General features: G+C 37.3%; 1 protein-coding gene across 2 annotated transcripts in view; it reads right to left on the bottom strand.

Annotated features, from left to right (window-relative positions):
- ERCC6 (ERCC excision repair 6, chromatin remodeling factor) overlaps positions 1 to 18,551 on the bottom strand; it is a 50,015-nt gene that overhangs the window by 9,276 nt on the left and 22,188 nt on the right. For both annotated transcript variants that reach the window (XM_064144757.1, XM_064144756.1), the window contains 7 exons: positions 13,908 to 14,043; positions 7,446 to 7,616; positions 6,708 to 6,884; positions 5,200 to 5,316; positions 3,723 to 3,818; positions 1,110 to 1,328; positions 311 to 421 (listed from right to left, as the gene is read on the bottom strand). In XM_064144757.1, the coding sequence (XP_064000827.1) occupies positions 311 to 421; positions 1,110 to 1,328; positions 3,723 to 3,818; positions 5,200 to 5,316; positions 6,708 to 6,884; positions 7,446 to 7,616; positions 13,908 to 14,043 (1,027 nt within the window). The remainder of the gene's footprint in view (positions 1 to 310; positions 422 to 1,109; positions 1,329 to 3,722; positions 3,819 to 5,199; positions 5,317 to 6,707; positions 6,885 to 7,445; positions 7,617 to 13,907; positions 14,044 to 18,551) is intronic.

The following is an 18,551-nucleotide window of genomic DNA, read 5'->3' as shown; positions in this document are numbered from 1 at the left end:
AAAGTACATTTCCTCATATGACTAATACATCTTTTGACAAATAAAGTAGCTTGATCTAAATTTCATATACTTTTGTCCCACAGAATTTCTTTTCCCCTGTTCAAACAAGTTTTTCTTTCTCACACTAAAGTGTGGCAGAAGTGATGACCTTTTTATCTCTCTCTCACAAAGGAAGTAGTTTCTTTTGACTCTACTTCCCAGTTTTGCCTCTCAGATCTGAACAAGTATCCTTAAAAATAGACCAAAAAGGAATGCAAGAACTCAACCATACTCACTAATAGTTGTTAGTGTGTAGGATGCAACACCTCACCTCATTATATCTTGTAATAAGGGGTTGTCTGGAAGATATTGTTGTGGTCCCATCCATCCTGAGGTAGGAATAGTTTCTGTCTCTCACAAAGACTTCCAGTATCTGCAGCATCTGTTGTGAAATCCAGACATGAAGACCGAGTAACTGTCTGATCAAGTCACAAGAATTTGATACTAACTGCAGTGCCGATCAAGCAAACAAGATGATGACCAAAAACTTAAGCTTAAATGAGTAGAAAATTCATTATTTTACTGCTGAATGCATGAGTGGAACGTTTGTGCTGGTTTTGGAAATCTAGAGCCATGATCTCCAGATGATTAACCAAGTAAATGGTGCAGCATTCCAAGGGAATCCACAGAAACAAGATAAAACTGTGAATACTTAAGGAAAACAAATGGAGGTCACAGTCTGTGATACAGATGCAAAGCACACCAAACAGAGCAAGCAACTGACTACCCATTCTACCCTGAAACTACACATTAGGGACAATATACGTATCATCACTGATGCAGCATGGTATTATATAGATACAACTGGTGCAGCCCTTCATCCAGTAGAGTGAATTTGGACAACACTGTCACAACATCATGCCACGCTAGTACAGCTTACTGAACCTGAGAACAGGTCTCCAATTATTCCCAAAACAATAATTTTTAAAGATTTACTTGTTTTCAAGATGATGTTAGTTTTCTGAGGAGGACTACACAAAAAGTGGTTTAATTACAAGTTTTTCTGGGACATAGGCACACATTTCTAGTTTTAATGACAACTAAACCTAAAAGCAATTAGCTCATCTTACCTGTCTTGACTGAGTGAAAAACAGCACTCTGTGACCTTGCTTGTGCCATATTTTGAGCAAGGATTCTACCACTATCATTTTCCCAGAACGTTTCCAATACCCAAAGTGATCTGTTTCCTCCACCTCAGCATCTGGTACACCTTTCAAAATCTTGGGACCACCAGAGAAGAGATCAGGGTGGTTGCAAATCTTTCTCAAAGCTACCAGTCCTGAGAAAATCTAAAGAATACAGAAGACAACGATTTTAATTTTCTTCAACAAATACTTGGATCTATGCAGTTTAAACTGGCAAAGGGGAGATTTAGACTAGATGTTAGGAAGAAGTTCTTTACAGGGAGGGTGGCGAGACCCTGGAACAGGTTGCCCAGGGAGGTTGTGGATGCTCCCTCCCTGGAGTGTTCAAAGATGAGGCCTTAGGTAACCTGTTCTACTGTGGGGTGTCCCTGCCTATGATGGGGTGTTGGAACTGGATGATCTTTGAGGTCCCTTCCAAACTAAACCATTCTATGATTCTATGATCCAGTCATCAATAAGAAGTCAATGTGTAATAGTGTTTTGCTCTTTAGTAAAGCCAGTGTATGCTAATACTCATTTCATGTGAAGCTTTAGGAAAAACTGGTGCAAGAGAAGGTCAATGAAATTTTATGTTTTTGTGAGCCTGTTCTGATGACAGTATTAACAGAGTTCTGGAGTAATTTTCATGCTATCAAAAACAGTTCCTAGATGTAATGCACTGTCAATTTTTTCCTATTTAAAATTACATTATAGTGTCCTTCCTTCCAACTCTGCCATGTTTGTAGGAACTTTAGAGGGACCCTGACAATAGGAAGTACACTCAGCAGAATGTGTGGCAACAAAGAACAGATGAGCAAATAAATTTGAACAACTTTACGAAGCTGAAATTGACCACTTTGGATGCCAGGTTAGAAGGATTCTGTTCAGTTTTTAATTTCAAAACTATTACAACTGTTACTTATTGTTCTGATGTAATGGCCACTCATTGTGCTAGTTTGAGCCTAGCTAGAATGTTTTGGTGAGAAGAACTAGATTACAGGCTGTGGAAGGAAAACAAGGCTGATGTCTACCTCACTCATAGGCTTGCTGAGATGTATAAAAACAAAATATCAAAACACAGATAACACACTCATCACTTCTGCTGGGGAACTGACTGAGCTGCATCTCTAACCTCACCCTCTGTTCCTTTGACTAATCCACTTTGCTTCCTAACCCCTGACCGAAACTCCATTCTTCCTTGGGACTGGGGTAAGGTTGAGAAGGGTAGGGGGAAGGCGAAGGGGCGGTTGGGAGCCTCTCCTGGGAACTCAGGTTTCAGGAGGGCTGTTGTGTTTCTGTATTACCTTTTATCTTGTATATTTCTGTATATAATTGTATATACTGCAAATATCTGCTTGTATATTGTGTTAGCTGTAAATATAAGCTTCATTCAAATTTCCAGAGCTGGCTGAGTCTAGCCTGGGTGATTTCCAAAGTGTGGGGGGGCGGGGAACACCCAAACCATCACACTCATACAAATGAACTCGCTTGAATCAGCAAATCTTTTATCATTACAAGATAAGCCTGCTCATAATTGGTTTTTGTTTATCAGCTGGGGTTCATTGCTGCAATCACAAAGCATCTAATAAGAGCATAGATATGTTCAGAATTTTCCAAATTCTAGCAAATACCATAGCCCATCTTGTCATATCAATCTGTGCAAGTGGCCTTGTACAAGCTTCTCTTGAAGATCAACCTCCTTAGAATAATTTTCTTTGGGAAAACAAAAATGGCTAGGCACTTGAAAGATCTTGGACATTATACCACTGTAAGATCTAGATAAATACAAAGTCAAAACAGTGATAAAGTCAGTACCTGTTTCCTATGGTACTGCAATACACATGGCCCTGCTGACTATTTAACTGGAGCTACTGGGAGTAAGGGAAGAAGGGATTTTTACAGTTCACAAAGACAAGGAAACATGGTAAAATTACACATTATGACTAAGGCATATTGCTTTTGTTCTTACAAACAGTAGGTCTATACCCTGCACCTAATACACGGGTGAAGAATGTCCATTTGACTTTTGTATGTATACGCTGTAGAGTCACAGAGAATAGACCTTCTCACACATTGTGAGGACAGAGGCAAAACAGTTGAAGTGCCTAGTAAGACAACACCAAGGATGCTTGCTGTTTGCTTTGCTCTATGTAAAGATTGTGTGAAATCATCAACTCTTCTCATACCTTAACTGCACTCTTAGGACAAATGACTCTTTCCCTTTGCTTTATTTCTGCAACAGGTTAAAAGCATGCATAGTTATCTACAGTAGGTTATCCAACATGCCATAATTTGTTACCAAGAACACAAACACATTTCAAATTTGATTTCATTACTACTTTTATGTGGCCATGCCACTACATATGGAACACTAACTTTACATATTCCATGGAAGTTTTCTGAGGGGAAAAGAAAAAAAAGAGGCAGACATCCGTAAGTACAAAACTGAGATTATCTTGTTTGCTTCCCTTTCTGCTCAGAATCCAGCTAGAAGAATGCAAAGATCAGTCTGATTTATCCATCAAACTCTGCTTGTCATTAACCTTAAATAATGCCAACCTGCATCTCTCCATTGAGAATCTGGTAAACTTCTTTAGAGCCGATGAAATTTTGATAGACTTGACGCTGCTCATCTGTCAAACGGCAAAAGAGGACCTACCAAAACAAACAAAACAAACTGCTTAAGCCCAAGCTGTAAACTCCAAGTAGGTTTTACAGTGTGCTATAATGAAGCTTCAGAGATGTCTGACAAACTGAAATACTAAGTTAAAAGATACTGCACAGAAATTATTAGGAAACAAAAAAGCTCAGAAGTTTTATAGAATGCATCTAATCATTAAGTTGGGTTTTCATGAGTTTTAATGTGTTCCTTCCCAGTTATTTTTTCCCCTCAGATTGCTTTAGTTTTGGAAGTGCTGCCATTTTTCAGTTTTAATGAGGTAACTGTGCAATGTTAGCATCCTCTTAAAGCTATGTTTATAGGAAGCACTTTCATTGTGTGTCTGCTATGTCCCTTAAAGCTTGCAAATTCTTATTACTTCATGGGAAGGTTAGCACAAGCATTCTGTTCTCTCCTTAGCCTTTGAGTGTGGGCATATGATTTTTCAGATGGTCCTTTGGGCTTAAATGGAACAAACTCACTTCCTTGCACCCTGCCAGGCAGTCAACATTATGCCATAAGTCAAACTTATGTGGTGTCTTATGACTGACAAGAACAAAAATGAAGTTTAATCTGTTTATGATTGCATTTTTTAGAGTAAGTAGCCCAGATTCTCTCAAGTATAAAGAGATAAAAAATCTGATTAAAATAAAAACAGAGTGCAAAGCAGAAACTGAGTATGCTACTGAGTACTTTTCAGCATGGTCTTAAAAAAATCTAGGGTGTCCACTTCTTGTTCAGAGAGAGGAGACAAGAAGGAAAAGAGAAGACTAGAAAACCTGAAGCACTGAAAGCTGAGTAGGAAAAAAATCTAATAATTACTACAAGGAATTTCAGTTTACATCATCTTTTCAACCTCCTGTACTTTGAAACAAAGTATTTCCTAAATTTTCACCTCTTTTTAGAACAAACAGGCTTTAGATCAAAGGGTAGTATTTTGGGAATTCTAATAATGTACAGGCTCAGGTGGCTTGCAATATAAACAACACTCATCAAGAATTTCTCTACTATTTGCTGCCCAAATTAACCTTTCTAAAGCAGGAACTAATGCAACAATGTTTAAGAGATGCACTGCAGGAAACATTCGATTGACAAATCATTTGTATGCACTTGTGATCTAGGAAGGTAGTATTAAGCAGACCTGACTACACTTCACTGATCCTTTGTTCTTTAGATGAGAGTTTAATTGTATAGACCCTGAAAGAATATGACTATTTAATACTCAGAACTCAGGGGAAAAGAACATGCGACCTGAAAACTCTACATATTTTCTTTAGTTAAAACAGCATTTCATCTGCTATTAGCACAAATAATTTCCATGAAGTCTGGATTTTGGGGAGAGAGAAGGTTCAGATTTAATAGTAAAGATAAACAAACCTGTTCATTTTTATCTGGAAGTGAAAGGCTCATTTTCACATCAGCCTTCATTCGTCTCAGCAAATAGGGGTTTATAGTGTCCCGTAACACACAGGCACATTTGTATGCAGTTTTTACCTGAAAAAGGAACAAAAAAGCAAAAGGGGTATTTTGGTTCTTGATATTAATTTTAACAACAAGCAGAGTTCCATAATTAGCAATAGGAAAAGCCTACTAAAATTAGGTGGCTTATGTTATACGTGGACCTACAGTTACATATGCAACATCATATGAAATGCGGTAAGATTCACGTTAGCAACAGCAATATTGAATAAGTAAATCTTCCTCAGATACCATTATTTATCTTTCCTAATTTAGTGGACTTAAAAAGAGACCGAAAATGAGACAGTTCTTTTAGAAGGCAATCCAGGAAGTGAATATAAATTTGCACAGAACCAAAATCTTCACGGCAAGACTAACACATACACTGAAGATCAAAAAAGGAGCCTGCAGCAATGGTGGATACTAGACAATAAGTGAAGATTAGCGCCCACTTGAGACTATTAAAAAGAAAAAAGTCAGTACAAGAAAATCCTCATGATCACAGAAACTAAAGGTCACTCTGGCCTTAAGTGGAGCATATGGTTCTATAATGGGTAATGGATGTGTGAGATGGGTATTAACTGCAGATAATGGCTAAAAATACCTTAATTTCTCTTAAAGCAAGGCATATAATAAATTATTGATATGTAAAAAACAAATTGCCTGTCCAATTTAGTAACTTACTAAGCTTTGGACAATGGAAGAACTTAATATTCTAAAAGAAAAAATAAACTTTAGACGTATATGTGGATAAAACATTACAAAGAATATTTATAAAGACATAAACTTAGTAGCACTTATGTAAAACCTCATCTGCAGATTATGCAGATCATTTATCTATCAGGTAATTTAAAAGATATTTAAAAATACTGAAAACCACAACTGTAAAGACTAACGGAAATTTGAAGTCATATTCAAATAATTGTTGCTTTCAAAATTAAATTATTTACTTTCAGACTTCCAATATCTACTTTAGCTTTATAAAAGGACAACAGTTTTCAGCTTCATTTTAAGGATTCCTCTACTGAATAATTTGCTGTTAGCTTTGTAAAAGGACAACAGTTTTCAGCTTCATTTGAAGGATTCCTCTACTGAATAATTTGCTGAGGCTTGATATCAAAGAGAAAAATACAAGATCAGTCACCTCCTACCTCAATTTCCTTATCTTTATATGAAACAATACTTGTAATTATTTAAAGGTCAGGGCTTACGAGAAGGAAACCTTGTATTTAAGCTATACCCCTGTATAAATGAAACACTCTAATTTAGTCAAAAAGTTTTTTTTCCACACACAGAGCAGTAAAGTACACAGGTAATGGTTTTTGGGGTTATTGCCTAGAGCATACAGCACGAAGTATGTTGAAAGTCAGTTTAGAAACAATATAACAGTATTCATTCAAGCAAAGTGATATTTTTGAGGCATTTACCTGGACAGGAGAGGCATTGGCATATCCTCCCATGGTTATTGGAACAGAAAATTGCTCCATGAACACAGGTAGTGTTCCCAGTTTCCCGGGGAATATGAAGTCAAAGAGGGACCAGAGCTCCTTTAGGTTATTTTGCATGGGGGAGCCAGACAAGATGATTCGATGGGGTGTACGGAACTATTCATAAAAATAAACCACAAAACCAAAAGAAAGTTATTTTCATGGTTCATGGTGTAACTTGTCTTCTGCCTCAGGGGATACTCAATTTCGCCACCAATGAATCCTCCTTTTAAAATACATGGCCTCATATTCCTGAAATAAACAGCTTTCTGCAACCTATCATCCAGACACTGCTAAAAGAAAATGAACACCAGCAAACTAACACTCATCCACAATGGTTAGTTACTACACAATTTAGAATTTCTGATTTTTTGCTCTACCCTATCTCTGTAAATTCACTGCTGTAAACCCATTAAAAATGTTTAATAAATGAAATAGCTACAGACCATTGTGATTTATGCTTTTATTTTTTGTTAATCACAGAGTTGTCAGGGTTGGAAGGGATGCCAAGGATCATCTAGTTCCAACCCCCCTGCCATGGGCAGGGACACCCCTCCACTAGATCAGGTTGCTCAGAGCCGCATCCAGCCTGGCCTTAAAAACATCCATTAATGGGCAAATAAATCTGTTAGATCTTGGAACCTCTGCCTAGAGTGGCTATATGTTTTTTTAAAGTACCTGCTTGCATGCAAGTGTCACTGCAGCATTTGGATTTCGGATTTTGTGACCCTCATCCAGAATCACATAATGCCAGTCATAGCTGTGGATGTTATCCTGCATCAGTCGAATGTATGAATAAGACGTAATTAAAATTCCGTGGCATGAAGCAATTTCATGAATTAGTTTTGCCTAAAAGGAAGAAATGCATGTTGTCAGTAAGCATGGAGACCTGCTGAGGTACAGGCTTGCTGCCCAAGGTACATAGAAAATGTTTTGAAAAAGCAGATATATTTTACTTTGCAAAAGAAATGTAAGTACAGGCAAAGCGTTCATTAGATGATTCTTAGCTCACCTGTAAAAGAGCAAAGCACTTGAATACTGTGTTACAATAGAAGCCTCATCATAAGGAAACACTAATTCACAGAATCACAGAATTAACCAGGCTGGAAAAGAACTCTTAAGATCATCGAGTCCAACCCATCACTAATCCTTGTAATCAACTAAACCGTGGCACTAAAGTGCCTCACCCAGCCTCCTCTTAAACATCTCCAGGGATGGTGACTCCACCACTTCCCCAGGCAGCCCATTCCAATGGCCAATCAGTCATTCTGTGAAAAACTTCTTCTTAACATCCACCTTGAACCTGCCCTGGCACAGTTTGAGACTGTGTCCTCTTGTTCTGTCACTGGGTGCCTGGAAGAAGAGACCAACTCCTGCTTGGCTACAACCCCCTTTTAGGTAGTTGTAGAAAGCAATAAGGTCTCCTCTTAGCCTCCTCTTCTCCAGGCTAAGAAAAAGCTAGGGTAGGGTTTGTTAGGGTTTTTTTGTGGTCTTTATTTGGGTGGTCTTCTCAGCCCCCCTGATGTTTGTTGTTGTTGTTTTGTTTTTTGTTTTGTTTAGTTTATGTGGTTGATTTTTTAAAAGAATGATGAAATATAGAATTTGATTACAGTATCCACTGTCTTCAAGTTTTCCTATATTCACCAAACTCAGCTTTCTGTACTACAGGCAAGACCTAGACCATTAGACAAAAATTAAGCAAATTAGAAACTGGGGGCAGGGGGAAAAAAAAAACAACCAAACCACAAAAATCTACTTGGTTTATCTTAAATTCTGGCCAACCTTTCTCCTTAACAGGATTAATATATTTCTTATTAATCTTCAAATGTTGTGCTTCTCTTGCAAGCTATGTACTTTCCCAAGTTTTCACTTGCCTTTGTAGCTGTATATCATGTAGGGCAGAGGTAGTCTATATACACATTCCACAGTATCATAGTATGTAAGATTGCATTTATCATACACATAAATGTAGAAGGCTTAAACAGAAGATGATGGCTGGGAAGCAATTCTGGATAAAAAAAGCACATCCAATGTGAAAGAAACAAATGGAGGACCCTCCCAGAATTTGTTAGACAAAACTCTTGTTACTCAAAGGGCCTTTAGGTAAAAAAAAACCAAAAACCCAATGATAAAACCCCCAACAAAGCAAAACAAAGCTTGCAAAAACAAAATGGAAAAATCCATCTCAAAGACTCATATATTGTTAAAGTCTAAAATTTCTTACTATAATTTTTTTTTACACACAGCCCAAGATTCAAAAAGCTCTTCTGCACTCAAGAATTTATACTTTCTGATTACTATCATTTGATAAAACCATGACACATTATTTAATGTTGACGTCATGATTCTCAAGAATCTAATATGTACAATTTGTATTACAAAGTAGTATGTCTAGGCAGGTGTGGACGTCCAAACCTTAATTTTACCTGGTACATTGCACATAGTCTACAGCCCTGTCCTAGAGTGTCAGCAATGGCCTATCCTAGAATATTGTAGACATCACTACCCAAACACTTAAGACAAATCATCTCGGGCGATTTCAAATTAAAAGCTTGTAAAATATGTAACCTCTCCTAGTTTTTGCAATTAATAGGGTATGTCTGCAATTAGCCTGACTTACAGAATGTTACACTGTTGTCATTAAAAGATGTTTTGTGAAAGTGCTGCTGTTATTATAGAGGCTCAAGAGACCAATCCCTCCTAGAGGGCAAATAGTGGACTAGTAGAAAACAACAGCCATAAATCACGTTGTCAGGTAGCAGAGAGAACAGAAGTGAAACACAGGCACATGAAGGCCATTCACTGTAAACACACCATAGCAGAATCCTAGTCAGGATTTACTGAACCTGTAATTAATTAAAGTTTCCTTCAAGCTAAATTTTTAATAAAAAGGATTTGTGCTGACAATGAAGAAATACAACACCACAATTTTATCAACTCACACAACAGATATTAACTCTCATTTTACTGCATTGGGTACTTTCTCGGTGTTGCCTTTGCTTTGGTTGCAGCTCTTAGAATACTGTAAATATTTTAAAATATGATAGCAGTGTTAATATTGGATGCACACTCTTTTGAGGCTGTGGTGTTCCTGAATTTATGGTATTTTATCATATATTCTTTAAGTCATTATTTCTGATTAGACCCAGGCATGGATTTCTTTGTTTGTATGTTTGTTGGTCTCTTTCTCCCCTCAGGAAATACACTTTAATGAAGTATTTCAGGGCATGCACTATTAAACTGAAAAGAAAGGCAAAGCAAAGCAAACCCAACTCCAGGCTGGTTAAGAAAGACAAATCCTAATAATAACAAAAGATTGCACAGTGGTTATCTGGCTTTGAAATTTGAAACTCAGGTCCTTAAAATACAGTAATGAATAGAAGAATATATGAGTAGACTGAGTAACTCTGATCATGTAGCTCTGTTCAGCACAGTATTTCAGGTCTTTATAATTCAAGGACAGTATTTTCACTTAAGAGCGGTAAGTTGATTTGTGTTGCCTTGTTTTCACTGGAACACAGCACTATATAAAGACTGGAAGATTTTTGGCAAGTAGTCTACCTGAAGGCTAGAATATTTATGATTTATTCTAAGGACACACCTCTAAATGAAAGTTTCTTTCCTGTTAGTACCTTGCTTTAGGACATTTTTTTTCCTAAAGGTACAAAAATAGGACGGTTTTTTGACTGATGATTACAGAAATGAGGTTTCTCTTTTTTTAGGATAAAGGAGACTGGAAAAAAAAGTATTTAAGAGGACCTGGATTATTATGAAAATGTATGTGTATGAAAAATGGCGATTTTCTGAAACAGAAATGTGTGTTAAGACCCAACTTAAAGAACTAGACTAGTGAGAACTACAAAATTCTCTAAACACCTTTAAGGCAAGTGTGAACTTGAAAAATAATATCTAGTCACACAACACATATCACTTGTGAATCTAAAATGCATTCTTCAGCAAGCTTATCACTTCTCCATTAAGCCCAGAGATCCATAAATCCAACCTATAAAACCTCTTTATTATTTCCCCACCCCCAACAAAACAATATAAATGGCACCATGAAGAGGCTTCAAAAGAACACATTACAATGTTTAATAATGTAAAAGTTGCAATAAAAAGAGCTAAAGCACTTACTACATATTTAACAAGAATGCTACTTCTTGTGGCATGATACTGAGTTGGGTCCTTAAGTCAGAAATAGTGCTTTTGGCTAAAACACAGGTTCCATATACACTCATGCCAATAACTGCAACCTCTGCATCTTATTTTCTTTACACGTAGATTGAATATTCTGCTGTAAGGATAAAAGGTCTAAGAGCTTTAGTGTACAAAGCCATCTTCTAATAGATGATTCCACAGGTGCAAGTACCATGAACTGAGTATTACTTCTGAGGGCTGCACTGTGTCCAGCATTTGACCAGAAAAAGAGAACGTAGTTACAGCTTTAAAAATTACATATTATTACCACCAGAATAGATTGTTAAGCATAAAGACACCTGCTCTAAACATCAAGAAATTAAAAGTCCTGTCTTGATCTCAAAAAATATAGACCTGCCTTCCATATATAGTATTGTAAACCAGGAAAATCAAAGTTCATGTTGCATTTCACATTGTGTGACTTAAAAATGTTCAAGTGCCATCTTTTCAAAGTACAGAACAAACTCTTTCTAATGAAGGCTTTTTTCTTACTGTTACAGAGATTTCTTTTGCCCCTTATCTTCTGTTCTATATCATAAGCAAATCAGTATTTGATAAACTATATTAGATTTACTTATTTTCTCTCATGCTTGGAAGTCTCGGAGCATTTGATCTTTACAAATCACTTTAAGCTACATCAGATTAGTGTAAACCATAGTATGGTTATCAAACACTGAAACAGGGTCCCCAAAGAGGTGGCTGAATCACCCACCCCAGGAGGTCTTTAAAAGACTCATAGATGTGGTGCTAAGAGACACGGTTTAGCATCATATGCTTAGTAGATTTAGATAATGGTTGGACTTGATGATCTTAAAGGTCTTTTCCAACCAAAACGATTCTAACATCTTTTGATTTTATGTTAATAGCACAAGACAGCACCTCAGGACATATTCAACCACAAATGCTGTACCTTGTGCAAACTGAAAGCTGACTTTTAAGCGGACGACTACCACTTAAAACTGTTTTTTTTCCCTACTGCTTCAAATTTAAGCACATTTATTGCCACAGAATAAGCAAATAATAACAACAACAACAACAACCTCCCCTGTGTTTTACATATCGCCCAAATGATTCTCATTTACTTTATGCTAAACTGTGATATACTAACAGAACGACAGGCGAACCCTGTAATTCTCAGTTCAATTCCAAACAGGTCTGTGCAATACTGAGATCACAGGTGCACAGCAACTTGGCTTTTTGCCATATAACATTATTCTCAAAGAACAAATGTATGCTCTTACGCAATCTAATGCCAATTTTCTTATTTCTTGAAGTTTATGCCTTGTGCTGGAGCATATGGGTAGTATGGTCCCTCAATGACTAATATAAAGCAAAAGCAGTCTCCTGTAATGCCACAGGTTTTCAGAACATAGAATTGTCATTAGATCAGCACTAACATATTTGTAGAAAGAATGTATAATGAAAATTAATTCTCAGCAGGAATAAATCATCTGGCCTATACTTCATATGATCTATTCAGTGTACGAATGTTATTTAAGCTAATAAATTAGTAGTAAACTTTTCTTGCGGGCATAAGGACAAGAAGAATGGGAAAGTTCTGTGTTTGCTTTTGCTTTTACTTTAATCATAAGCATGCTGTTTTCTAATTCAGGAAAAAAAACGTGCATGAGGTGAAGACTACCTTAGCAGTGACATGTTTAAAGCATCGTGCTGTAGCTCTCAAAAGGATGATGCATTAGGACAGAGGTAGACAGTCAAACCTACCAAAGTAATCATATGGTATCCAAATTGCTTATTTTTAAGTTGTTGAGTAGGCATTTGTGGGAGGACAATAGAAAGGTGAAGTCCTGAAAACCTGACTGTTCCTGCAGATGAAAAAATTTCAGCCAGTCTGGCAAGTGCATTAAGAAATACCCCAAAATAAGCACATGTTCTTACGTCTTCCTAAATTAAATCACATGTTATTGAGGGCAACAGACTTATAGGGGTTGAAAACATACCAAGTTAATTGAACAACAGGAAGCTATTAGCACATTAGAGCCTGCTATGTGTTTTTCGCCATGTACTGTGACTGCATCAATTACCTCTGAATACGTTTAATCAAGTGCAATTAAGCACTATATTATTGTAATGTTATTACAAGAAATTCAATAAATATTTAAAGAGAAAATTAAAAATTCTCTGCTGAATCCTGAAAATCCATTTAAGCACCTGAAATATGAGGTCAAGGGAAAACATAAACCTAAGTTTTCCTTGCTTTCTTCCTGCAAGGTACTAAGGATTGAATCTTCACAAGTCAGACTTGTCAACTTACGAAATGGAATAAGAACACAAATGTTAAGATACTGGCTGAGAACATTAAGACAAGAAAGGCATTGACTGGAAAAAAAAAGAAGAACATTAACAAAGTAACACTGTCAATGGAAGAAGTTGGGACTAGGTGGTATCCACTGACATGCTGATCAACTGAGGAGATACTAAATATCAGATCAACGACACTGATGCACAGAAGCATAAGGGAAGAATGCACTATGCTAGAACCATATTATCAGGTGTACAAGCAATCTAGCAATTAACTTCTAGCATGGACTACAGTACAAGCAAAGCTCAAGCAAGAAGCATGTTATGTTTAATGTGTTCCAGCAATTTCAGCTTATATCATAAGGCAAAGGTAATCCATATCATCCCTTTCTTGTCCAGTTCCCTAACAAATCCATAGAAGACACTGAACTTTTTGCTCTTTTAAAACAACCAGAAAAAGAGCATAATCTTCCACAGAAACATTCAGTAACAGAAGATTATTATTTTTGGTTAGCACACTGAAAAAGAAATGAAAAAATAAAAGGAAAAAAAACAACCAACCTAACCCCCCCAAAACCAACCAATCAATAAAAAAACCCAAAAAAACCCACTACCACCACCAAAAAAAAACCCAACAGAAAGAGATGCTTCTGGAATTACTAAACAGATGTCAACCATTACCTTTTTGTTGGTATAAGAACCAGTTTCATGGAGAATGGCGACTCTAAATGGAGGCCACCAAGTGTGGAATTCTTTTACCCACTGATGCATCACAGTAGCTGGACAAACTATCACTGTTGGACCCAATCCCTGGTACCTAAAATGAAGAATTTCAGAAAAAAAAAAACAAACCCCAAACTTTTAACACAAAATAACTCTCTATATAATAAAGTAGCTTGTTAAATTACACACATACTTAAATGACATACTTTATAGTTCAAGTGGAATATGAGAACTATGGAAATTAATTGGAACTTTGTTTTTCTGGAAGTCTGTTTTATAAAGAAAGACGAAAAAGGTATTGCTATGAGAACCTATCCACTGAACACTTAATGGATGCATCTATCAAGACAAACACAAAAATAGAAAAGCTGCAAACAATAAGGCAAAAGGGAACTTCCTCCTGTGGTAATACAAATCAGGTTTGGGTGACTGCTACTTCTATGAGAGAACAGAAATCATTAACCAACAACTACTTTATTACTTCTATTAAAAAGAATGTGTAGCTAGAGTCTCACAAATGGATTTTCACACAGGTGTTCTGCTTCTTATTGGTAATATACTGCACAATTACCACCATAATTTACAGATAAAACAAGGGCTCTAAAGCAGCAGAATATATCATCCATGCAAGCTAAGGTCTGAGCTGGGCTTAAACCGTCTCATAAGTTTCTTAATCATATGATTGTTTCCCAGACTTACTGAGGATGTTTGAAACAAAGTCTTCTCTATCTTGAGTTCAGAGCTACTCTTAAGGTTAAAAAGAGACAAAAAAACCCTATCTCTGATACAGCAGTTAAACAAGAAATATTACCATCACAAACACACACAATCATATGGGAAACTTACTACATAGTGGTTACTAGTAGGTATTTTTGTAATATGTCTCCTCTCTAAAAAACAAAGGAAAATGACTTTGCAAAGAAAAGCAGTAACTACAGTTTTCACATAGTGGTCTGTGTCTGGTTAACTATGCACTATTCAAGTGGTAATAAACAATTCAAAAAGCCATAGTAGACATATGCATATAGCAATAAATGATTTCCCAGACACCAGCACTGCCTTTCTTTCTAACATTAAGAAATAATATTCTTCATTAAAAGCTTATACATGCGCAAAACAACAACCTGGATGGTGCTTATCTCCTTCATTAGAAGGAAGTATTATAAAACAATCTTACACAGATCAATTAAAAAGCTCCCAGCAATCCAAGAGGAAGTTGGAGATGCAAGAAATAAGTTCAACTCTGCTAGAAATCAAAATAACTATTGCTACTGCTCTTAAAAATACTTATAGCAAGAATGCCAACTTTCCCAGAACATAACCTGTTTCTCATTCTTCATGGGCAGTGATAAATTACCTGTTTTTTCCCCTGGTCTGTATCAAACAAGCTCACATATTAGGTTTATCCTGTTTGCTTTTCCCCCCTGAGCTTGCAGAAAGAGTTCACATTTCCTTTGATCGGTTTCCAGAAAATTCAACTCCCCCACCACTCAGTTGTGTGAAGCCTCTTCTGTGTCTATCCACTTTCTGCTAGCCAACATTTTATTCTTCTCTTGAGAGTTTTTATTTATTTATATAAAAGAGTAATCTAACTTCTTCCAGTCTGTGGTGTTTTACAAAACCAGACAAATCACACGCTTCTGGTTGCTGCTCTTAGGAGACATCCTTCATTCTCCTAATCACTGCAACAGATTTGCTCTGCTGCTCATCCAATCTGTATCTGTTTTCCTTGGAAAAAAAAGTGACACAAATAACTTTCCAAACCAAAGATCTACTGGTGTCTTGTACCAGGATACTAGTACTGTCCTACTTCTACACTAAGTAATTGTCATAATGTGTTCTGTCCCTTTTTCACATTATACTAATAGCTTATGGTTAATATCATACATGATCAATATGCCCAAATCTCTTTCTTCTGTGCTCCTGGTTTATAAAACCCAAACTCACAGCAGGCATCCTTTATTAGTTCCTATTTAATTGGATGTGATTAGAATTGCAAATAAGATCTATTCCTGCAACTTACTACCAAGGAAGCTGCAGTCATACTGCATTTATAATCTTCAAGTACTACAAAAATTAGGAGAGTAAAACATGTTGGATTAAAATCAACTCTATTTCCAAGACCAGGGAAATTATGCCTTCGAAATGAAACTAAATCCTAGTGAAAATAAAAGAACATGGCAGCAAGAGCAATACAAATTTTCTGGGGCAATGGACTGTTATTTATGTAAGCACTGTGGAAATTAATCTCTCTGCCAGTCATAGTAGTGACTGAGCCTTGATGTTTAATGTATATGATTATATCTCAACATCTTGAAGAACATGAATGAGTAAATAACCAGCGTATAAACTTTACAGCGCAGTTTCTCATCCAATCTTTCAGATGTACAAAGTCTGTAGTAAAAGGTAACAGCTTTGTTAAACAAAATCGTGTATTTGGAAGCAAGAAAAAACTTGTCAGCTCTCAAAGGAGAAGGTCAACAGATTTCAACCTAGATTCAGTCTAGATTAGAGATGGGTTACTTGAAGTTTGCTCTTGATGTGCTTTTTAATTGTGAAGGAACCACTAGTCTGAAAGCTGTTGCTTGTTCCAACTACCTCAGCTTGTCTGAAACAAGACTTCTCTGCAATCTCGCGTTCCTTAGATTGTCACATCGCTATAGTTGCAACATTTCTGATTCCTCAGCATGACAGTTGGTTTTCCCCAGCTGTATGACTCAGTAACCATTAGAAATAAGACAGTTTAATCTTTTTAATAGCTACATGTAACAAATAGTTCTTTAGCTAGTCTTCAGGCTCTTTTAAACACAGCAGAACACTGGAATCTCAAGCAGCTTACAAGATGAATTTTCTATTTTGTTAATACTCAAAATATTTAGCTTTATTTTCTATCACTGAATTTTTCTGCAAAAGTATTCTTTAAAGTAAGGCAAGTAGAAATTGTTTCCTCCCATGGAATTATGATAATGATGGCCTTAATGACATGCAGCAGTCAAAAAAAAGAAACTGGGCATGTTATTTTATATACAGAAAGGACTCTGCAACTTAGGCATGCGATTAGACTTCGAACTTTTCAAAGGTTTATTGTAGTTTCACTACAGTATCTTAGCTCTTAAGCTGTAATTGTGCAATAATGTCAAGAGATGCTCATGAAGGATTTCCATCAACTCAGTGGTCTTCCAACTGAGGCAGGGAATAGACCTACACAAAATACAGATTTAAAGTAGCGCACTTAAATCAGGGAGCCACATCAAAAGTCAATCAACTGCTCTCAGTGATGGAGGACCTGGATTTTTTTTTTCTTTTACAAAAATGCTATAGTAAGAAGCAACTGAAGAAAACACTTTAGTCTTTTCTCTTTGAAACATTACTTTTACAACCCATGTACATTCCTGATGCAGGCCAGGATGCCACTGGCTCTCTTGGCCACCTGGGCACACTGCTGGCTCATGTTCAGGTGGGTATCAATCAGCACCCCCAGATCCCTCTCTGTCTGGCTGCTCTCCAGCCACTTCGACCCCAGCCTGTATCAGGAATGGTGTGGTCAGCAGGAGCAGGGAGGTCATTCTGCTCCTGTACTCTGCACTGGTTAGACCTCACCTTGAGTACTGTGTTCAGTTCTGGGCCCCCCAGTTTAGGAAGGACATCGAGATGCTTGAGCGTGTCCAGAGAAGGGCGACGAGGCTGGTGAGAGGCCTTGAGCACAAGCCCTACAAAGAGAGGCTGAGGGAGCTGGGATTGTTTATCCTGGAGAAGAGGAGGCTCAGGGGTGACCTTATTGCTGTCTACAACTACCTGAGGGGTGGTTGTGGCCAGGGGGAGGTTGCTCTCTTCTCTCAGGTGGCCAGCACCAGAACGACAGGACACAGCCTCAAGCTACGTCAGGGGAAATTTAGGCTTGAGGTGAGGAGAAAGTTCTTCACTGAGAGAGTCATTGGACACTGGAATGGGCTGCACAGGGAGGTGGTGGAGTCGCCGTCCCTGGGGCTGTTCAAGGCAAGATTGGACATGGCACTTGGTGCCATAGTCTAGCCTTGAGCTCTGTGGTAAAGGGTTGGACTTGATGATCTTTTCCACCCTTGTTGATACTGTGAAAATTACACGCTGAACATAATTTAGAGTCATAGAATCAATCAGGGTTGGAAGGGACCACAAAGATCATCTAATTCCAAATCCCCTGCCATGGGCAGGGACATCCTACCCTAGATGAGGACGGCCAGAGCCTCATCCAGCCTGGTTTAAACACCTCCAGGGATGGAGCCTCAACCACCTCCCTGGGCAACCCATTCCAGGGTCTCACCACTCCCATGGTGAAGAACCTCCTCCTCACATCCAATTTGTATTTTTAGGTATCTTAAACATATATTTATATGAAAGTTAATTATATTTGATATTTGCTTAACTGAATGTAGTAACTGACATCAGGTAAACAGACCAACAAAATTAGAAAAATCAAACATTATTCATGTGTGCATTTGTAAATCCAAGGACACCAAAAATACCTTTTCCAGGTACTTCACCTGTGAAGAAAGAATTCTAAAGCACTGTTCAGTAACAATAAAGGACAGAAGATCTTGTAAGAAAGGTCATAACTCTGACAGT

Source organism: Pogoniulus pusillus, chromosome 6, assembly GCF_015220805.1.
Source record: "Pogoniulus pusillus isolate bPogPus1 chromosome 6, bPogPus1.pri, whole genome shotgun sequence".
Classification (NCBI taxonomy): Eukaryota; Metazoa; Chordata; class Aves; order Piciformes; family Lybiidae; genus Pogoniulus; species Pogoniulus pusillus.
Note: the sequence above shows the minus strand (reverse complement) of the source record. Positions and strands in the feature narration are given on the sequence as shown.